Raw genomic sequence first — 22,900 nt, forward strand, 5'->3', positions numbered from 1 at the left:
GGGTGGAGGGCGAAGGGACTTGAAATAGACCGCCAACGTCAATCAGTCGAGTCAGTTTCGGGTTTAGGTGGAGCTTGGGTTGGTTCAGTTGTTGCTAAAGTTCGCTGGAAACTGCAATTCATTGCCAAAATCTAGAAATTTTTGTTGAAATTTGCTGTGATTTGGTTGGATCTAGCTAAATTCCACCAGATCTAATTAAGATCTCACCAAATTTGGTCGAGATCTTGTCAGATCTGGCTGAATTTAGCTCGATTTCCTATATATCTCTTATTGGGTTTGGGTAGCTCAGGTTTTGGAGAAGGAAACCTGCCACTTGACCCACCAGTGTCGCTTCTTGAAAATGGAGACCTGCTGCCAACTAACTAGACCTTCAGTTCAAGCTAGGATCAGGTCGACATCAAGCAGTTTAGCCGGGGTTTTGGGCTCCAGTTGAGTCTGGACAGTCCTACTGGTGACCTATGTCAAGATCCAATTACCAAAGTCATTGCTCCAATGACCAGTTTTGGCGATTCGATCACCGAAGACATTATTCCAATGATCGATGTCGAAGGCCCAATTGTCGAAAACTGTCTTGGTGGCTAGAAACATTTTTTCAACCACTAATGATGACAATCTAGTCATCGAAGACATCACTCCGATAGTGGTGACTGACAGTCTGGTGTTGGAGCCACTATTTTAGCTGTTGGTTCCAACGGTTCGGTACCCGAACCTTTAGTATTAATGGCTCTAGTGGCTGATCTACCAGTTTTAGTGGTTTGCTAGAAAAAATTTTACTTCTCATATCAAATACTTGAAAAATATATTACTAAAATTGTTTTGCATGTAAATATTTTACATTTTTGAAAATATTTAACTTCAAAACAAACTAAACTTTAGAATAATTTTATGTCCTAGCCTATCTACCATACCATATTGACCAATTACTCCTATTTTTTTAAATTAAAAAAATTATAGATAATGACCAAAAATAAAAGATTGACCAAAAACACAATCAAACAAAAATGAATAAAAATATAGTGACCAAAAACATTACGTGCCACATAAAATAGGATTATAATAAAACCATAATATATAGGAGTATTAAATTTAAAAAAATCCCATAACTTGGGTTTGAGGCGCCTGAGCCCCCAAACCCCCAAAATTTGAGCGTGAGACGCGCCTAGGGTTTCGTTGAACCCCCCGACCCGCCAAATCTCCCTCCCTAATAAAACAAAACAAAACCAAACCCTAACCCCATTTGTTACTTATCACTTATCTCCGGCAATTCCATATTCTCTGCATGAACCGGATCCAGATCCGAACCGCCATTGCCGTCTCGGGTCCGGACAAGCTCCACAAGCTCCAATGGCGTCCAAGGCCTCACCGAATTCGGCTTCGCCTTGCAGATCCGACCCTCCCAAAGACTCTTCGGTATTCGCTTTCGATTACGTTATTCATTTCTCTTTTTTCCTTTGTATTTTTCACCTGAATTATATAAATGTTTGATTTTCGTCTGTTTAGGTTAACTAAGGCAGAGATAATTAGCTGCATTGTCAAAATTTGTAATCAATTTTAGGTCAAACTTTGTTGTTTTGACAATTTCGTTGCAGCACATAATGTACGACGTTCATGTTGTGGAAGCGCGTGGAGTAATTTAGAATTTTTGATGATAAACTTGTTGTTGTAGAGTGTTCACACGTTAAATTTGGTGTAGTCATCTACTAAACTAGTGTCTGGTGTCTGGTGTACAATGCATTACGGTTTATGTTGTCAGCTGAAGTTGCTTTATGTTATGTTATGTTAATGTTGTTGCTGCTTTCGTGGTTTTTGTTAAACAAAATGTCCGTCCTCAAATGCCGCACTTAGGTTTGCTAACATATGGAGGGCACGTTAGATTGGTTGAATGTAGTAAGTTGGTAAGAATCATGTTGATTGTTTACAGATGACGGGGCCGCAAGAAACAAGTCCAGCTCAAAAGGACATTTCAGTGGTCATTGAATCTCTAAAGAAGCAAGTTGCTGCTGACCGGTCTGTTTTCATAATGGTGCGTTGTTAGCTTTCCTTAGATAATATTTGGTCTTATAATTTTGATATCACTCTTTTGGGTTTGGTCGTTGTTAATCTTTTTTTTTTTTTTTTTTTTAATCATCAGAAAAGAATGGAAGAAAACAGGCTTAAAATGGTTGGTGTGACAAACCATCTGTTTAACTTGTCTAATGAAAGGAGCAGTAGGACTAACAATACTGATAGAAGTATAGATCTACTGACTAAAAGGCAGAAAGATGCAATTGATATGCATAATAGTGTCGACGCAAGTAATGGGGATGGGGATAGTAGTAGCTCCCAAGAAGATGACCATGCTTGTACAGCAGTTCTTCTCGGATCTAATGTTCCAGTCAAGAATGCTGTTCGTCCCATTAAGCTTGTAGAATTAAAAAGATTACCTCCCTATACTACATGGATTTTTTTGGACAGGTGTGTTAAGATTTCCTTTTATTTTCTTTATTTATTTTTTTAGTTTTAAGAAAAACTTGCTCGGCCATGTTGATTATTTACATATTTATGAAATATTTTAATCATCTACTCATGTAAATGTATTTAAGACCTGAATTGTTCTATTTATCTTTGTTCTGTGCCCAGTGTTAATCACTGGTACTTTGTGGATTCTGATTTCCCAGTTTTAGTAATCCTTGAATGTGGTGTTTTCTAGACTGAGGATATAATCCTCCCATCCCCCATTCCCCCTCCACCCTTCATTTTTTTTTTTCATGATTGCAAGTTATTCAAGCACCTGGTAGGTTTTGAACTCATGACCATCATCCTCTTCTTATTGCTAAAGGAGGTGTCATTTGAGCTATAGCTCGTTGCAATTGGGAATATGTAGACTGTGTTTGTTGGCAAATTTCATGGGCCTGATTTATTCCACAAAAATTTAGAGTTATTCAGAGGACCAGATATATTCTACTTATAAAAAAAAGAGTAGATCATTTGAGGTGAGATCTTTCTACAAGCTGCTTCATACTGGAGAGGTGCAACATTTCCCTTGAAATGTATTTGGCAGGTTAAAGTCCCCTCTTAAAGTTGCATTCTTTAAGTGGACTGCTGGTTTGGGGAAGATTCTGACATTGTAGGAGAGTATCTGTTGTTGAACGGTGCTATGTGTAAAAGGGCCAGGGAGAGTGTCAATCACTTGTTGCTTCATTGTCATTATGATAGAAAGCAATGATCTCTAACATTGTGGGTATTTTGAGTGCAATGGGTTATCTTAACTGAAATCTTCCATGCATCACATGACAGTTTCCCAACATATTTAGTAGTGGGATAATGGGGAATGGGACTGAAGGCATGGTCTATATGTGAATGACCAGATAATGTCTCATTATATGAACTAGTGGCAGGACTTGTCTGTCTCCTTCTGCACATTTCTTTGACAAATCAGGCAAAATGAAACTCTAAACCAAATGGAAGTTATTTGCAGATAGCAGCAAAAAGGAAATGTGGAAGCACATGGTTAAGACTGGTGTGTTTGTCTCAAACAACACTGAAGGTTATGCCTTGAAGGGTTGTGGATTTGTTGGCATGTTGAACGGGGGAGGTTTGCCACAGTGGGGGAGGAATATGGAAAGCTGTACCTTTAGGTCTTATGTGGTCTATTTGGAAAGGGTGGAACAACAGAGCCTTTGAAGGGTTTGAATGGTCCATGATGGATCTAAAGCTGCTGATATTGTGTGCCTTGTTTGATTATGGCTGTTTTATCATGACATTTAAGTTCTAACTTGTTTGAATTTACTGATAGCTGTAAATTTCCCATGATTTTATTACCTGTGTATACAGCTTGTGTGCAGGGTGGTGTTTCTAATTTTAGTAAAGCTTACTTATTTATATAAAAAAAGTAATGTACTGATGTCAAATTCATATTCCATCTCTAATTGCATTTAATATTTATCTAGCTTGAGATTTTAGTGACTTCATGATAATTATGATGCAGAAATCAAAGAATGAAAGAGGATCAGTCAGTGGTTGGTCGACGGCGAATCTATTATGATCAAAATGGTGGCGAAGCACTAATTTGCAGTGACAGTGAGGAGGAATTAGTTGAGGATGAAGAGGATAAGAGAGAATTTGTGGAATCTGAAGATTTTATACTTCGGTTGGTATAACCAAATTAACTAATGTGATCCATATGTATTTGTATGAAATAAAACTTATTAGTTTGTGGTATTCTGTTATGAAATTGCCAGTATGACTGTCAAAGAAGTTGGTTTATCTGATCCCGTGTTGGAATCACTAGCACAGTGTTTTTCTAGAAGCCCTTCTGAAGTCAAGGTTTGGATTTTAGTTTGTTGTTTTCTATTTTAGGAAACATTTTTATCTCTTCTTCATGCTTCTATCCTCTTTATTTTCTGATTAAAACTGGTCATAGTGTAAGCTTTGGTCCAGCCGTTTCCCATTTGGTTTGTGCTGGCTTTACAGAGATATGAAACACGATCAAACATCTTATACAGGCAAGACACGAAATTCTTATTAAGGAAGAGAAGGCTGTGGGAGCTTCTAAGAATGGGGATAATGAAGATGTTTTACAAAATGGGAATTCTTTTCTTGATAAGGATCTTGATGCAGCTCTTGATTCTTTTGACAACTTATTTTGTCGTCGATGTCTTGTAAGCATTGTTCTTGTGCTCCATTCAATTCATGCTGTATTGTGCTATCATTCTATTTATAATTCTGTTGAATTTTTTTCTTCCTTTTCTTTGTGAAGGTTTTTGATTGCAGGTTACATGGATGTTCACAGGATCTTATTTTTCCTGTAAGTTTATTTCTTTTAATTAATTCTTAAGTGTTTGTTTGAATATCTCACCGAAGTCTTATATTCTTTGTCAATAAATATTTTCAGGCTGAGAAACAATCTCCCTGGTGCCCCACAGATGAGGAAAACAGACCATGTGGCCCACATTGTTATCGATCTGTAAGTGTTTGGTTTATTATTACATTGAAATGTGTCACTCAGAAGACTTCTGTAGAGAAGTGTCAAAAAAACTATATAAGTAGCTTAATATTGGCTCATGTCAGGTACTGAAGTCAGAAAAAAATGCTAGCATGAATGGTGATTTTGAAGAAAAAATTGTCCCTTCATCCAGTTGTGCTGGGGCTCAGATATCATCTAGGAAGAAATCTTCTGGTCCATCTGCTAGAAAGAGGCTGAAGTCCTGCCAGAGTGAAAGTGCTTCATCAAATGCTAAGAACATCTCGGAAAGCAGTGACTCCGAGAATGGCTCCCGGCAGGACACCACTTCTACCCACTATTCATCACCTTCCAAAACTAAGCTTGCAGGAAAATGTGCAGTTAGTAAGCGGAACAGCAAGCGAGTTGCCGAACGTGTTCTAGTTTGCCTGCAGAAAAGGCAGAAGAAACTGGCAGCTTCTGATGATTGTGATTCCTTTGTGAGTGGAGGCCTTTGTCCAGGTGATATGAAGCCTAAGTCTAATTCATGCAAAGAAAATGAAGAAACTAGTTCCTCTTCACATAAGAATTTGAAATCTCCAACTAGTGGAAGGTCTAGAAGGAAAGAGCCATCAATTCAGGACGGTCACAAATATCTGCAGGGTGAAGTTCCTAATGGTTTGTCTAATGAGGTGATTACTGATCCACCTGCGACTAGTAGTGATGACAACTTGAGGAAAGAAGAATTTGTAGATGAAAATGTCTGCAAACAAGAACTGAATGATAATAAATCTTGGAAAGCTTTTGAAAAGGGTATTTTTGAGAAAGGTGTCGAAATTTTTGGCAGAAACAGGTCAGTGGAGATAATTGTATTTGATCGTATAGATTTTTCCATTCTATGTTGATTTAGGTTGGTAATAAGGTTGGACATGATTTAAATACTACAACAACAATTAACAACAAAGCCTTGGTCTCCAAAGTGGGGTCGGTTATGAATCCTCAATAGATAGTCTAGGTTGGCCACACATTATTTTCCTCCATTCTATTTTATCCGAAGTCATATTCGAAGTCATACTCTGTTACTTTCTTAATTGACATGTCCTTTTTTGTAACTTCTACTAATGTTAATTTTGGTCTTTCTCTACCTTTTTTTGGTTCCTTCGACTTGAGTAAACTCACTCGTTATTACCAGTATATTAAGTGTTTTCTGAACATGATCAAACCATCTCAAGCGACTCTCTCTTATCTTTACATCAATAGGGATCACCTTCTTTAAACTAATTTCCTCATTTTGAATATTATCCTTCGTGTAAGACAAGTTCTCTTTGAACATGATCAAACCATCTCAAGTGACTCTCTCTTATCTTTTCATCAATAGGGATCACCTTCTTTAAACTAATTTCCTCATTTGAAGACTCATTTTAGCTACACTCATTTTATGAATATGTAAAATATGTTTCTTAACATGATTTAAATATGTAAGATAATTGATGTGACCACTTTATTGAAAATCTACTAAACTTTGCTGGACAAGGAATTTATTGAATTATTGAAGTGTTCAATTTTTGGTTCAAAATGTGGACATAAGTAGTTATTTCTAAAAGAGAATCATTGTCATTGATCTTAATGGTATCCATAGTTGTCAGTATTGCACGATACGTGTATAAAAAGTTTTGTATGATAAGGGCATATTGTAAGTACTTATAAATTGTACAGTACAGTTGTACATATCGTATGAATCATAAAATCGTATCATATGTATCGCATGATACATAGACATGTTTTATAATGAGTTTTTTTTTGGTTAAAATTTGTGCTTTTATTACCAAGTTGTTAGACTTGTTTTTAACACATATATTGTTGTTAGACTTATTTTTAACACAAAAATATTAGGTTACTTAATTTAACCAATAAAATAACAAGTCCATAAGTTCTTTTTTCCTCTCTTTCTCATACAAAATTTGGACTACACACTTATACTTCACTTTCATATTTGCAAATTTCTTTTTCTATATTATGAATAAGGTATTAATTGACAATATAATTAATTTTTTCTTTATTATTGTTATAAGTCTAAGGAGCTAGAATGCTAAGAAGAAATATTTAAATAAAAGAACAAGAAGAGATAGTAAATGTTGATGATGATAAAGAAAATTTTGATAAAGAAATAAATTTGCAAGATGATGAACATGATGATAACATTGATTTGGATGGAGTTGATTGGGCAAGATGATGAATATGATAAAAATAAATTACTATTTTGGGTTATTTGTGATGTATTATTATTTTTGAGTTTAATCAATTTGAGTATGTATATTATAAACACGTGTTAATTTGATTTATTTAATTAGCTTGTTAAATATTATTACATAAGTGATATTAAATTAGTTATTAGTTGAATATATTCCAAATTTATAATGAATATACCTTTTATATAATATCTATAATTTTTGTATAAATTTTATTAAGTTTTTGTATATTTTACGATACACGATACAAAAATAAAAAATCGATTCACGATATAATTCACGTTTTAACAACTATGATGGTATCTGTAAATCAATCATTTCCACATATTCCTTGTTTTTCTTTTTTGAGGTAATTAAAACATTGAGGTTTGCTAATATCAATTTGCTTTCTCTTACAAGGCCAAAGCTTTCTTATATTTGCTAGTCTGGATATATTTTTGAGATTTGGTTCATGGAAAAGATAAGAGTGCTACTGTCAAGAAATGAATGCGTAAACCTCTTCTAGATATGTGTTTATATGTTTGAGAGTGGCAATATGGTTTGTAAACGATACAACATATTTTTACCTCCGTATTCTCCCTGCAGAACTTTACTCTGGCTGCTTTTGGACATTGTCATTATTTCCTTCCTGACTGCTTATTGATTTTTTTCCAATTAAAGTTTTTTCTTTATCTGTCATGACAGCTGTTTAATTGCAAGGAACCTTCTAAATGGTATGAAGACATGCTGGGAGGTTTTTCAATACATGAACTGCTCTGAAAGTAAGCTGTCTTGCCAAGCTGGTGATGGTGCAAATTCTCATGTTGAAGGCTATTCTAAGGTTGACTTAAATGGAACTATGGTTAGTGCTTTATTGTGCTTGTTCGTATCTTGCATGGAACCCTCCCTTCCCTAACAAGTGATTGCGTTTTTGTCTGGGGTAAAATGAAATTTAGGGTAATAATGAACTGAGAAGAAGATCAAGATTTGTACGTAGGAGAGGTAGAGTTCGACGCTTGAAGTATACGTGGAAGTCTGCTGCCTACCATTCGATTAGGAAACGGATTACTGAGAGAAAAGATCAGCCATGCCGACAGTACAATCCTTGTGGTTGCCAAACTGCTTGTGGAAAGCAGTGTTCTTGTCTTCAAAATGGGACCTGCTGTGAAAAGTACTGTGGGTGAGTTTTTATATTTTGTTTTAATATCATAAGGCTTTTCTTGTATAGTTGTAGTTTTATATTGTTCTCCTCCCCCGTTGTCAAGTTACTACACTTGTAGAGGTTTCTCTTCTCACTAGATGAGCGATTAAAGGGTTTATTAATTTAGATTTTTGGTTTTTGTGTTTGTGTTTGTGGCTGCTGACAACTGATAATTTCTTCTGAGCCAGATGTCCAAAGAGTTGCAAGAACCGATTTAGAGGCTGCCATTGTGCTAAAAGTCAATGTCGAAGTCGTCAATGCCCATGCTTTGCTGCTGACAGAGAATGTGACCCAGATGTTTGTAGGAATTGTTGGGTCAGGTGAGTTACTTATAAATAAAATAAAATTGTTGGGTCAGGTGAATCATAATAATTGATATTTTCATTTTACATTTCACCACCTTTGACCATTGTGAGTGCAATGAAAATGAGGGACTTAGATATGCGATTTATCTCTGTATATTAAAAGAATAGAATTGTTTAGTGTCCACTTATATGTACTCTCCAAAATACCTCATTTTATGATACAAATTTTCTAACAAAATTAGATTTTGAGAGCATATAAATAAATTAACTCCTAATTAAAGCATGTTTCCAACTTCCCTTGTGTATCTTCTCACCCATAAACACACACATGGTAGTAACCAATCTTTCAAAATCATTCTTGTAAATTCCATAATTCAAACAATAAATAACTCCCAAGATATTGTCCAACAAAGCCAAGCCATAATGGGTTATACTAGCAAATCAGATTTGAAATTGAAGCCCTGTAAGTACTGATTTTTCTCTGGTTCTTGAGTCTTATTTTGGACTTCCATTTTCTAAGCAGAGTTAAGGTTTTCAGGTAATGCAATTCATTTCCATGACTTTTCCTAACGTTTCAGCTCTCTGATTATTTGTGTGCATCTGAATCATTTCTCTGTGAAAAATCCTGATTTGAAAGTGTTCCAAATTTGGGTTGTTTCCCTCTCTCCTCTCTGCGAGATTATGACTCTGCATTTGTTTCTCTTAGGTGGTTGGTTGTTTGGATAGACCAATCCAACTACCACTCCCTAAATTGCAATAAGACCTGGATACTATTATTTATTGATTATGTTTGACCCCTTTTTTTGCTATTTGCTTGTTTCTGTGTAATAAGCATTGACACTTCGGGAAAAACACCACAATGATGGTCCCCTTTTGATGAATAATTGGTGCATGAGTTCTCTTTTCTTTTATTTTTAAAATAATCAAATGCAAACTTCTAGAGAAGTTTGTCAATGAGTAATGCCTAGGAAGCATGGACATGGCTACAGGTACAACACGGCGAAACAAACAATATTTGAAAAATTATAACATGACAAGGACGGTACGACACCGATAGGGCTGTAAATGAGCCAAGCCAAATATTAAAAGTTAAAGCTTGTTCATTTAATTTTTTTCCAAACATGAGCCGAGCTCAAGCTCATCATTGAACAAGATTTTATGTTCAAGCTTGGCTCATTTTCTTGTTGAGCAAGCTTGAACTTGTTCACAAGCTACTTGATTAACTTATTCTTTTTCTATTTACTGTGAAACCATGACTAAAATGTTTTAGTCTCTTCACAATTCTAAGAATTTTTTACTATGAATAGACTATTTATATCATCAATAAGCTACAAATAATAATTTAATATAATATGAACCTATTGACAAATTCACACAATCTGATTTCAAGTCTATATAAATATAAAAATATAATATTATATATAGTTAAATCGAGTCTTAATGTTTATGAGTTTGTTCACAAACACATTATTATGTTTAAGCTTGGCTTGTTTAATAATCGAGCCTAAACTTAAGGCTTGAACTTGGCTTGCTTTCTAAACAAACAAATACAAACAAATTTTTCATGGAGCTGAGCTTGAGCTGTTCATAAACAACTTGGTTCATTTACAGCTCTAGACACCGATACATGACATTGGTACGACACGAGTACATCACCCCAAATGATGTGTCCGTGCATCCTAGAGTAATGCAGTTGAAAGTGAAACTTGCAGGAATGCAAATGTGGGTCTTAACTTTGTTTAAAAATGAGTTTAATTTTGTGAATTTATTTATCAAATTTTGAATTTTTAAATATGTTAATAGCAAATGTGATGCAAATAGGTTAAGGAAGAAGAATATATTTTTAATATTTTATGTTGTTTTAGCTTTCCCAGTGGAATTAGGATTTATTTGCTTTTTCAAGTTGGGCTAAGATTCTTTTCCTAGCTGAATTAGGATTTTATTTGTTTTTATTTTCCTAGTTAAATTGTTTTCCTTTCTCAAGTAGAGTAGGTTTATTATTTCTTTTCCTAAAAGGAGTAGAAGGATTTTTCTATCTATAAATATTCTTTATAGGGAGGTGAATTATTATTATGTGGTTATTAATAAAAGTTTGTTTTGAGAGGTTGTCTCTATTATTTTGCCTACTAGCTTAGTGTTCTTGTAGAATTTAGGTTTTGTGGAAGAGTTGTAGTAATTGTGTGTCATAGATTTTGCTTCTACATGCTTACACTGCATCAAAATGTTACTAGAAAGCAATTGAAATGGCCAATGAAAGACATTGAACAATCAATTAATGTTGCATTACAATATGTACTATATCTATAATGGACTGAAACATTTTACAATTTGGCTGGCTGTAATTCTCTACATACATATTGATGCTCTAAACAATTTTAATTTATGGGCATGTTTTACTGAAATTAACTCATTGGACAAATGCATGAACCCCGAATTCGGATGAATGGAAATATTTGACAGAAAAGAAGTGTCTGAACATAACATGTGCATAATGATGTGAAGAGGCTAATATATCGTTGTTTTATCCTTGGTGGGATGAATGGAAATAATTGATAGAAAAGAAGAGTTTCTGAACATGCAACTAGCGCATGTGAAGATGCTAGTTTCTATTTGTAAGATTGCCAAAATATAAATAAATACTTCATGGCACCTTAAGATTGAAATTATTTTCTACGAAACTTTTGTATCTAGAAAAACAATGAATTTAGCCAAGTAGGTGATATATTCTAATTTGCTCTTCTCAATCATGGACACATCACTGAGAGTTAGTGATTAGGCAAGTTTATGTGCTCTTATATAATTGTAGACATGTTAATATTTGCTCTTGAAATTAGATAATAATCGTTAACTAGCACAAGTAATTGAACAAGTAAATGTTTGAAACTTCTTGGACGTTGCCTTTTAAATTAAAAGCAAGTACAATTTGCTTCACCCAAAAAAAAGAAAAAAAAAAAAGGAAAAGAAATAAAAGAAACTGCCATACTTTTCAAATTTTGATTTGCTAATTTAATTTGTTGAAATTGAAAAAAAAAAAAAAGGATTTGGAATCTTGCTAAAAGCTATTTCAGCTTGTCAAAAGTAGGCATTTATCTTTTTGGGGTTTAATAATAATGGGGTTTGAAGATTTAGTGCTTCTCATATGGTAATATTTTTTTGAAAATTTTTAAACAGTGATAAATAAATTTTCATAAACAGGGATAAACTAATTCATTGTGATTATGTGTGCTATTTTGGATATATGTCTATAGTTTGCCTTTATTTTTTGAAAATTTTATAAAAATATTACTTAATAAAGCATTTAATGCACCTTAACTACTACCCTTAGGGCATTTGTTAACAAAAGCCATTTTTTTAATGAATCTCTTACATAACTGTGTTGTCATATCAATTTATTTATTATTATATTTTTAAAACTGTTTTGAGTTTTTAAAATTGGCTTTGCAGCTGTGGAGATGGTACTTTTGGGGTTCCTAGCCAAAGAGGTGATAATTATGAATGTAGAAATATGAAGCTTCTTCTCAAACAGCAACAAAGGGTAATCACATCGTACTGTTCTTCTGATATGTTTCTTCCTTTTCTAATCTATTTGCTGCAGTTGGTTATCCAAAGCTTTTCTTGTAATAATTCTATTAGTTGTAGGAAGGAATATCAAAGTTGGGCAATGCCTCTTTCTTTTGCAAATGAGGACCAGCGAGTCCAATTATCTTATTCCTATATGCCCTCAGTAGGTCTCCTTTAAGGAGGACTACAGGTTTTCATTAGACTTATTGAGGAAGTTGATGTGTGGTTATGTTGATATTGTGAAATTTCAATGCCTCTACCTTAAACTGCAGTGAACTTTTACATCATTAAACTATTTTTGATATTATGTTGAATATGATATTATTTTCCTTCTACTTATATGTGCCTTGGTCGTAGATACTTGTCATGGCATTTTGTTTTATTTTTTTTTCCTGGTTTCTCCTTGCTATGTTTGAAGCTTTTACTTTATTGTCGTGTGTGTAGGTTTTGCTTGGTAGATCTGATGTATCTGGCTGGGGGGCTTTCCTAAAGGTAATATATAAATCTGATGTTGTTGTGTGCTCCATTTTGTTCTTGCTTCTGAAATTTTTTTTGCGACCCTCCAGAATAGTGTGGGCAAACATGAATACCTTGGTGAGTACACTGGGGAGCTAATTTCACATCGAGAAGCAGATAAGCGTGGAAAGATTTATGACCGTGAAAATTCATCGTTTCTCTTCAATCTGAATGATCAGGCATGTTGTAGGACTTTGTATGAAAGTTGAATACCTTTTTTGTGTTTACATTTCAAATGTGAATATGGATGTTGAAACATTTTCTACAGTTTGTTCTTGATGCATATCGAAAGGGTGACAAATTGAAGTTTGCCAACCATTCACCAGATCCAAATTGTTATGCAAAGGTACCATTTTGACTAACGTTGGTTGTAGTTGCCCTATTATCAGATTCTTTAAAATTTTGGCTTTTGAGCTCAATGACTAGAAACATTGGCATTACAAATAGGTTGTCTCCAATTACTAACTAGCATTCACTAAAAAAATTCCGAGGCAGGTTATTATGGTTGCAGGGGATCACAGAGTGGGCATATTTGCCAAGGAACGAATTTGTTCCGGAGAGGAGCTCTTTTATGATTATCGTTATGAGCCAGACAAAGCCCCTGCTTGGGCTCGAAAGCCTGAGACATCTGGATCAAAAAAAGAGGATGGTGCTCCTTCAAGTGGTCGTGCTAAGAAGCTTGCTTAATCCGAGGATTTATTTGTCAATTCAAATTATTTTTTATTGTTCTTTTACAGGTAGAGGCATCATTCTCGTTGACTAGAGAGGAAACTAGTATTCTTGATCATTTTGTTTTGAGAGGGACCATTGCCCTCCCCATAGAGAACTATGTATCATCTAACAATTCATGTTTATTTCAGAGCTAATTGTATTGACAAAAAAGAAATGAAAAAAACCCAGAAGCGTAGTGATTAATTTTATATAAAACGACAATTGGATACAATCTCATGAACTTCATTTTCTACATTCTATAATTCTATTACCAATTGTTATTACCTTCAAGTGAACCCTTAAGCCCAAGTTGTACAGAGCTTTTATAGGAGGGGCTTGTCTTCTCAACTAATTTTGTCTTCTCTGTGGTTCTCATCCCAGAATTGGGGGGGTTGGGAGGGAGCTGGGATTTGTTGTCACTGTCACAAGAACAAGCCTAGAAATTAGACGTGGAAGGTGGTCATCTGACTAAGTTGTCATAGCCCACAGCCAGAGCCCATCGATAATCGTATCACATCGAAAAGGATAAAAAGGTCCAAATGAAGGTAGGTATTTCTTCTCAAATACTATCAAACAAACCAAGTTACAATACACGTTTGCGCGAGGGTATGTTGTAGATCCGTCTCAGGGATTGTGATTTTTCTAAAAATTTTTGGAACAGTATGAATGCTGGTAATGTTATCCATGAATTCTTCGATAATTGATATTGATTTATGTTGTTGGCTAAAAGCTAATGTCCATTGTAATGCTGGCGGCCAGGGAAGTTCTATTCATTGGAAACTTTTCTGTCTTTTGCCATTTGGAGCATTTGGCTCCATAGAATCAAGGTGATTTTTAAGAAATCTCCAGTAAACCTGGACCTTCTTACAGAAGTTAACCACTATACCTCTGAATATTTTTTCCTCGCTGCCCGGTCTAGAATGAACTAAAAGAAGCATGTAGTTAGAGCAAGATGGACTAAACTTGAGGAAGGTTGATTCAGACTTTGACACTGATGGCTCTTCTTTGGGCAACCTTGGCCGTGCTAGTGGTGGGGGTGTTATTCAGGATCATAGAGGGCTGTGGATTATAGGCTTCACTATATCCATTGGCGTGACCACTGGTGTTGATGCAGAGCGTTGGGCACTGAGAGATTGTTACGACCACCTTGACCATGATGACCACCACGTTCACCAGTTCCTTTAAAGTTTTCTAAAATAGAAAAAAAAAAATACAAATTTTACACGTTTTGAGCAAAAAAACACCCACATCAGTAGGTGTAAAAATGTATAAAGTTGTGCAAATTCATCCACGAGCTACAGTAACTGTGTATGTTTACACGGTTATTGTAGCTCATTTATCCATTATTTTAATAGTTGTTTCTCTCTCCTTCACCTCACTCTCACCTCTCTCTCGTTTTATATCTCCCTTAGTCTCACCGATCTCACCTCAGTTTGATTACAAAAGCTCCGATCACGTCGAATCCCTTCAAAAGCTCCGATCACATAAGCTCCGATCTCACCGTTGCTGGGTTTTTTTGTTTTTTTCTCTGGTTTTTTGGTTGATTGTGGGTGTGGGTCAGTGGGTTTTGATCTTGATCGGCTTGTTTTTTCTGGTTCATTGGTGGGTTTTGATGATCTTGCCGCTGATTGGGTGGGTGATGATTTGGCTTGACTGGGTTTCAGGCTGGGTGGGTTATTAATGGATTTGGGATTGAATGGGTTGGTTTTCCTTGATGATGTTGGTTGGGTGGTGATGGTGGCTGGGTGTGGAGTGAATGTTGGTAGTGATGGACTGTGGCTTTGTGAGAGAGAGGGGCAATGAGGAAGGGAATAATAAAAAATTGTAAAAGAATGAATATTTTATTGAATAAGTGTATATAATAGATAAATTGATGTGAGTGTTTTGTAAAAGTGATTGTGTAAAATATAAAAGTGATGGTGTAAAATATAAAAAATAAGTTTTTAGTGTAAAATGGACAAAAATTTTTAAACTGAACTGGAGTGGATGCTCTAACAAACTTAATAAAGAAGATAAATTTGGTTTTAGTTCGAGAAAAAACCAGACCTCCGAATTAGCAAATTTGCTGAATAATATTCTAATTGATTTCTTATTGATATAACGTGAAGCTATATAAATAACTTTACAGACTTGGATAATCAATAAACAACTCCAATATTCCTAAACAACTCAGGAACTGGATAAGGATAAGCAAGACTTCTAAACCAACTTCCTGATACTTCAATCTGATAACTATTCAGATTGTTATTATCAAACCAAACTCCTAATACTTCAATCTGATAGCTATTCAGATTGTTATTATTATTATTATTATTATTATTATCTCCCCTGACTCTACTAGCACAGAGAAGCTAAAAATAAATACGAATAAAAGGTAAATGCTAAATAACTCAAAACAAATGAATATCCAACCGAGCGTGTAAACCTAGTAGCTCCAGTCACTTCCTTTGGACATAACAGAGATGGTCTGGTAAACTTAAGATGTGCATTAATTTAAAATTGTAGGCAATAGAAATAGAAGTTGATGCTAAAGTAGTTCATGATTGGATGAATACTACTCTTAATAATAATTACACCGCATCAAATCAAAATAATAATAATTACACCTTGCATCTCTTATATTAGATTACACAATAAACCTTCTTAGACAAATACTTTGGGTGAGAATAAGACATTGCTTCCCTGAAGCAAACCAATGTACTATGATGGATGCTATCCTATTCTATATACTAGTCCCCCAACCCCCCCCCCCCCCCCCCCCCCCCCAACACACACACACACACACACACACACAAAAACACTTTTGCATATGAATGTTATCATCTTGCTGCATCTGAACACACCATAAGTTGTCAAGGCCTACAGTCGACCAACATTTAATCTAGGGATGTGTAGCCAACCCGCTAAAACCGACTCGACTAAACCCAATTAGCTGGGTTGGGTTACAAATTTTTTTTTGATAGCGGGTTGGGTTGGGTTTGGGTCATAAAATTCCAAACCCGCCAAACGCGACCCGACCTACCCACCCATATATTTAATATATATCTAAAATATATTATATAATTAATAATTTTTTTCAAATAACCAACTATTTCTATCCTATATAAAAGTCAATTAGTTCAAACAAAACCTAGTAAATTACTATTGTTGTTTAGTCAATAGTGTTGTTTGCCTTTAAAGAGTTACATTGATACTAATTTTTGGATTTTTTTTTAAGGATTTTCCTAATTTGTGTCTTAAGAGCACACAATAATTTATCATTTTTGGAAAAAATTTCTCGGAAATTGAAAAAGTTTTGACAGCTTTTTCAACTCTCAAGAAAATTTTTCCAAAAATGGATGGGTTAACTGGACCCTTTTTTTAATATATTTATATTTATATTTTTTATGCTCAATTTAATAATAATAGTAATAAAAAAATTGTCCAACCTATAGGTTCAACCAAATCCAGACCATGATGAGTTGGGTAAAAAAATACCCCTTAACCAGACTCGATCCGTGCACACCCCTAATATAATCCAACTTGAGAAAAGATTGAAAATGTCCAAACTAACATTACGGTGGGAAGGCATTTCTCACCAAATACCAAAATAGCAAGAGAAACTGTCCCAATTTTGATCGCAAAATTCTAGATATGATTCCTCAAAAAAAAAAAAATTTCTAGATACGATTTGTGACACCCCTTCCAATTTTTGGTTCAATGTCCTCCGGATGGGCAAAAGCAAAGTATAAGCAGAAACAAACCTACCCCACCACGTGAGAAGCACCGAAAAGTAACCTGCAAAAAGTGGGGCCCAAAAATCCAAAAGTTAGAAAATACTAAAACCGAAGATTAGAATTTATTAGAAGCATAATAAAACCAATCTTACCAAGGCAAAAAAAGCATCATTAACGTTCAAACGATGTCGTCGTGACTCACCGACCTTAATTAAAGTCCCAACCACCCTTGACAAAAACAAAAACTAAAAAAAAGTGTGGGGTTAAAAAAAAAAAAAAAAAACACAAAAGGTGATAAAGAGCCCGCGTTTACTCTCCAAAGAAAAAGACCATGTCACCTTGTTCCTTCTCAGCACAGTAAAATTGTTCTTTTGCTTTGTAATTGTACCTACCTGACCTGAGAGACTGTGAGTGAGAGAGACTGCTTTTTCTCTTTACAGTTTCACTGGTAGCTTCTTGAAACCTTTGCACAGGAAGCTGCCATGTTGGCGTGTTCTGCGGAGCACCGTAGCGTGTGCACAGTTTCTGCTATTGCTTTTCTCTTACTCTCCTTCACTCTCTTCTCCACCACTTCCGCTGCTTGCTCCAATGGAAACTGCCAGGTTTTCTCTTTTCTCCGCTCTCTTCCTCACCAATTCTCTTTCTTTTGTTTAAGATCTGTGCACTTTCATATTTTTCTCAGGTTTTGGAAGCTTGTTCAGCTGCCACTGACTGTGGCACAGGTCTCTACTGTGGCAACTGCCCTGCTTTGGGCAAGACCCAACCCTTCTGCGTCAGAGGCCAAGCTACCATACCCACTTCTATTGTAAGCTTGCTTTTCTTTTCTTTTTTTGTGTTTTTTGGTTATGGGTTTGAGCTAAATTGCATGCATCTGTTGTCTTTTATTTATGGTTTGTGTGAATTTGGTGGTGGGTTTGAACTTTGAACTGTGATGCAAATTCTTTGGAATGTAGGTTAATGGGCTTCCCTTCAACAAGTATACATGGGTGGTGACTCATAATTCGTTTAGTATTGTTGATGCACCACCTTTGCCCGGTGTTCAGAGACTCACATTTTACAATCAAGAAGACACTGTGACCAATCAGCTCAGAGTATGTGCTTTTCTTTTTCTTAGTGCCTAAGTTTTTATTTCGTTGATGCCCTGTGATGTGCTGTGCTGTGCTGTGCTGTTCTGTTTGGTTTCTGAGAATTTGGTGGTAAGAATAAGAAAGGGACAATTGATCATTACATATCTTAGTGTTCTTGATGCTAATATACAATGTGATCAGCTCAATTATGTCCTCTACGCTTGTGAGTTGTGACATTTTGTTTAGTATTCTTTCAGTCAGTATTCTAGCCCATAAATCAAAGTACAAGAAATTTTTTTTGTGATATCTCTTTTAGACCTTTTCGCTGGATTAATTTATGTGTTTTTGTTTGATGGTGATGTTCAGAATGGAGTGAGGGGATTGATGTTGGACATGTACGATTTTGATAACGATATCTGGCTCTGCCATTCGTTTCGAGGGCAATGTTTCAATTTCACTGCATTTGTAATCTATTCTCTCCTTTTCCTTAACTTCTGGCTTTTGAAGTTTTGTTTTATAATTTGATTGTGTCAAGCAATTTTACAACGAGTCCACTGTGATCTTCCAGCAACCTGCTATAAACACTTTGAAGGAAGTGGAGGCATTCTTGAATGATAACCCGACAGAGATTGTGACCATTATAATTGAGGACTATGTGCATACTCCTAAAGGGTTGACAATGCTGTTCACCAACGCTGGTTTGGACAAGTATTGGTTTCCAGTATCCAAGATGCCCACAAAGGGTGAAGACTGGCCCACTGTGACTCAGATGGTACAAGATAACCATCGGCTTCTGGTTTTCACTTCTGTCGCTTCAAAGGAAGCAGAAGAAGGAGTTGCTTACCAATGGAAGTACATGGTGGAAAATGAGGGTAAGTATTGCATGAATGCCATGTTTTTATGACTTTGTTATTTTATAAGCAGTGTCCAATAACAGCCTCATACTGGATTGGGTTTCAGCTGGAGATCCTGGGGTGGTAAAAGGTTCATGCCCAAATAGAAAAGAATCAAAGCGGTTGAATTCAAGAAGTGCGTCTCTTTTCTTTCAGAATTACTTCCCAACATATCCAGTTCAGTCTGACGCTTGCAAGGAGCATTCAAATCCACTGGCTGCGATGGTCGGTACCTGTTACAAAGCAGCAGGGAATTTGATGCCTAACTTCGTGGCGGTCAACTTTTACATGGTATTGTAAATTTGATTCATAGAAAAGAAACATACAGAAACAGATTCCCTTTAAATATCCTTACTGGAAATTAAACTAATGCAGAGGAGTGATGGAGGAGGTGTGTTTGATGTGGTGGATAGAATGAATGGTCCAACATTATGTGGGTGTAGCACCGTGACTGCCTGCCAGGTTTGTTTACTTTAACTCAGCACTACTTGCTCCAATCCCACATTTTTATTAGGTGGTGGTGGTTGTTGTGTGTGTGTGTGTGTGTTTCTCTTTTTTTTTTGCTGAATACTCATTTTTTAGTTGATTATTAACAACTTTGACTAATCCAATGGGTTTGAATCCCAGACTTCACCCTCAGCAGCTAGAGCTGGTTTTTGAAACTCTTTTTGACCTGAATTCTACTTCTTCTTGATTGCAAAATATTGGGCTGACTTTGCTCTGACTAAAACTATCTGTTCAATGTCACCAGATGTCCTTGATCTTCCTGAATATTTGTCAATTTTGAGCAGAGTTTATAAAGAATATCAGAAAATTTTGGATACTTCTAGAAATTTTCTTAATAAATGTCCTCCTGAATTCTGCTCCAACTCAAGGTGTCTGGGTGATGGGGGAGTGCAAGGAAATATATTTTAATTTAATCTTATTTAATTTTGGAGTCTATTGTATTTTTATTCTAGGCCTTAGTAGTTAATTAGGTTACTAGTATTTTATTCAATTTCCTAGAGTTAAGGGTATTTTTTTAATCCAATAATTGGGATTTCCCAAGTCATTTAGAATCCAGTTTCCTTAGCCAATTAGAATTAGGGTTTAGTCTTAGTAAGTATATATAAGCACAATATTGTACTCCTATGGAGAGATATACAGTTTGATTGATAATAAAATTTCTCTTGGAGTTCTTCCAATGGCCTGATGGTGACTCCAACCAATCATAGGTGCAGCCTCCGTGAGTTTCTCTACTACTTGGTGTTGATTCCAAGAAAACCTAGGTGCTAACTTCTAGGTTACCTAACATTTATTTTTCAGTTCTTTAATTTTTCGTGTTGTGTCATTTTGGTTTAGCAAACCTTTACTTTTCTGTTCTTTAATTTTTGTTGCATTGTTTTGATTTTGTCCTGCATCAGTAAGTCTATAGTGGGCCAAATAATGCAATTGGTAGGTCACCAAATTATTAACCATGCTCTTTGTTTTTCTTTCTTATGCATGCAAGAATATTCATGTGTCAAGATGGGCTGATAGGAAGAAGTTTTAATCATTGGAATGGAATTTTTTGTTGGAGAAAAGGATTTTTAGCCAGCTTCAAATTGATTCAACTTTATGTCATATTTTCCTGTTTTGTCTCAACTGTAGAGACCTTTATATGATCAAATGGCAGAGGCCCAATTCGTTTACAGCTATTCTGGATGTTATGTTTTTTTCCATAATTTGGGCAAATATCAATGGGAGCAATTTGGACTCTTGGGACTTAATTTGTGTAGTGCTTTTCTCCGTGCTCTTCTTACAACATATTGTTTTATGTTATGGAGCTTTATCTGAAAGACTAGATGGGATTTTGCAGGCTGGAGCACCTTTTGGATCATGCAAGAATGTTACTGTACCTAATACAAGTCCAGTAACCAATACTGCTGGAAGTTTCACTGGATCTGTTCAGTTCTCAAGCTCTGCCTCCACAGTCCTTTCTCCAAGTTGCTTGATTCTTTTCCTTTTTTGTTTTTCATTGATGAAGTTTTTGTTATGATTACCATGGCTAATTATGGGACTAGGCATTTGATGAGCTACTTCTAGCAGAGAGGTTTAGTGTGTTAGTACGTATATTTTATAGTCAAAACAGGTATACTCTACCCCTGCCTTTTATGTCGTGGGGGCAAGAAATGCATGCTAGTGCTGTGAAATTTGATTGTAAAGGAGGAACTTGTTCTTGTATGGAGGCAAAAAAGTAAGGGTTGCATAGGAAGCTAACATAGATAGTGACCTAGAGAGAACCAAAGTGTACCAAGAAGTTATTCAGGTATGCAGTTTATTTCTTAAATCTTAACTGCAGAAATTGGTATAATACTTGCCTTTTATCATGTTTCTCTTTTCTGCCATGCAAAACCTCTATACTCAATGAAGAAGTGCACCTCATTTGCACTTCTTAGTTTGTTTCTGATAATATTTGACAACGAGGTCTCACTTAAATCCCACATATTCAGACTGTTTTAGAATGCATTAATCATGTGTTATAGGACTTCTAAATTTATGTGCTACTACACATTGAATTAAGATATAGTATAGCATGAACTTTACACTCTTGTAATGTTGAGAGGGTAATGGCTTAAAATTTGCCTAGGGATAGTGGCCAGGGACTGTCAGAGAACAGGCAGCTCCCATAGGCATTTGGGTTAGAAGAAAAGGCGTTGGTTGACAACAGAAATAATAAAAGTTGCTCAAACTGTGATTATCAGTTCATAAGATGAAGGCCCTCTCCTCAAGAAGGTTTCTCATTTTACATGTTTTTCTCAAAATCAATAGCAAAATTTTGTCATTGAATAAGACAATCACTCAATCTTTGAGTAACAACAGTCAACTTTATACAAAGGACTAACTAGTGACAAGTAAATGCTGTAAAGGCAGGGGGGAAATCACTTGGCCATCTGAGGATTAACAACTGTTTTATCCATAATTTCCCTCTGGCAATGGTTTCTTCATGTGTATGTTTGATTGACCAGGATAGCTGGTTGTTCATTCTTGTTTTATTCCTTGCAAGATGTTGCCATCTGCAGTAATGATGTTGATGACAAGAGAGAGAGAGTCACTCTCACTGATACTTTGTTTCTATGTTGATTAATTAGGTTAGTGACACTCATTACCTCTTTGTGGTCATTGAAACTACAAAACCATTATATATTTGGATGACTGTCAAATCTAACAAACTTTAAACATAGAGATCGTTTTTTTGAGAAAGAACAAGTTAAATTCATACTATTGCACTTAATATGTTGTCCACTCTGTGGCAAAAATGTGTGAACTATTGCTGAATTTTTAAGTTGTAGAACTGTGATATCTTCTATGCCCATTTAATTAATCTCATCGTGTTTCCTTGTACTCAATTTAACATTTTCTTTTCGTTTTTCTTCAGGTCCGGGGCATAGCATGAAGTAGTGGAATGTATGGCATAGCATGTGTAGAAGTGGTTCCATTATGTTACTAGATTTTCTAAATAGTTGTGTACTACTTCCGGTGTTCTACAGTCTTCTTTTGGTTTACTTGTGCTTCCTACACTCGGGTTATTTTCTTATGTTTTCATATGACTTTGGAACATGCACGGTATCACAAAAGAGTTAAATTTTAGGCTGCGTTTTTAGAAATGATATATTGTTTGCAGTTTCTCATTTTGGGAGTGGAAATTAAATTAATAAGTTGGTGGCCCTCGAGAACTATGGTTTCGAGTTGAGTTATGTTTACTCTCTCAGGAGATGAAAGTTTGGTTGGATTGCACTAGATTGATGCTAGATATATGCAT

At 35.4% G+C, this 22,900-nt stretch overlaps 2 protein-coding genes across 3 annotated transcripts; both read left to right on the forward strand.

Annotated features, from left to right (window-relative positions):
- The first annotated feature begins 1,152 nt into the window (after window positions 1-1,152).
- LOC142625903 (histone-lysine N-methyltransferase CLF) lies at window positions 1,153-13,675 on the forward strand. 2 transcript variants are annotated; one of them, XM_075799654.1, is made up of 17 exons: window positions 1,153-1,410; window positions 1,922-2,023; window positions 2,132-2,454; window positions 3,968-4,129; window positions 4,221-4,305; window positions 4,485-4,640; window positions 4,739-4,786; window positions 4,874-4,945; window positions 5,050-5,774; window positions 7,855-8,011; window positions 8,106-8,329; window positions 8,539-8,670; window positions 12,100-12,190; window positions 12,661-12,708; window positions 12,783-12,911; window positions 13,001-13,078; window positions 13,228-13,675. In XM_075799654.1, the coding sequence occupies exons 1-17, from the start codon at window positions 1,345-1,347 to the stop codon at window positions 13,417-13,419; spliced, it is 2,790 nt and encodes a 929-aa protein (XP_075655769.1). In that variant the 5' UTR covers window positions 1,153-1,344; the 3' UTR covers window positions 13,420-13,675. The 2 variants fall into 2 exon arrangements, with proteins under 2 accessions (XP_075655769.1, XP_075655768.1); XM_075799653.1 differs by having other exon boundaries at window positions 1,201-1,410; window positions 7,855-7,990.
- A 3,815-nt stretch (window positions 13,676-17,490) lies between these two features.
- Window positions 17,491-22,767, forward strand: LOC142625904 (PI-PLC X domain-containing protein At5g67130). The gene is made up of 9 exons (XM_075799655.1): window positions 17,491-17,761; window positions 17,842-17,964; window positions 18,113-18,250; window positions 18,593-18,691; window positions 18,795-19,098; window positions 19,187-19,410; window positions 19,495-19,581; window positions 20,957-21,406; window positions 22,517-22,767. The coding sequence occupies exons 1-8, from the start codon at window positions 17,642-17,644 to the stop codon at window positions 21,134-21,136; spliced, it is 1,275 nt and encodes a 424-aa protein (XP_075655770.1). The 5' UTR covers window positions 17,491-17,641; the 3' UTR covers window positions 21,137-21,406; window positions 22,517-22,767.
- Window positions 22,768-22,900: the final 133 nt, after the last annotated feature.

This window comes from Castanea sativa, chromosome 2 (assembly GCF_040712315.1).
Source record: "Castanea sativa cultivar Marrone di Chiusa Pesio chromosome 2, ASM4071231v1".
NCBI lineage: Eukaryota > Viridiplantae > Streptophyta > Magnoliopsida > Fagales > Fagaceae > Castanea > Castanea sativa.

Excerpts from the sequence above, each read along its gene's own strand:
- LOC142625904 (XM_075799655.1), top strand. The coding sequence starts at position 17,642 with ATGTTGGCGTGTTCTGCGGAGCACCGTAGCGTGTGCACAGTTTCTGCT. Across the intron at positions 17,762-17,841 it reads GCTCCAATGGAAACTGCCAG|GTTTTGGAAGCTTGTTCAGC; the intron begins GTTTTCTCTTTT and ends TATTTTTCTCAG. Across the intron at positions 17,965-18,112 it reads CTACCATACCCACTTCTATT|GTTAATGGGCTTCCCTTCAA; the intron begins GTAAGCTTGCTT and ends TTTGGAATGTAG.
- LOC142625903 (XM_075799654.1), top strand. The coding sequence starts at position 1,345 with ATGGCGTCCAAGGCCTCACCGAATTCGGCTTCGCCTTGCAGATCCGAC. Across the intron at positions 8,330-8,538 it reads TGCTGTGAAAAGTACTGTGG|ATGTCCAAAGAGTTGCAAGA; the intron begins GTGAGTTTTTAT and ends CTTCTGAGCCAG. Across the intron at positions 8,671-12,099 it reads TGTAGGAATTGTTGGGTCAG|CTGTGGAGATGGTACTTTTG; the intron begins GTGAGTTACTTA and ends TTGGCTTTGCAG.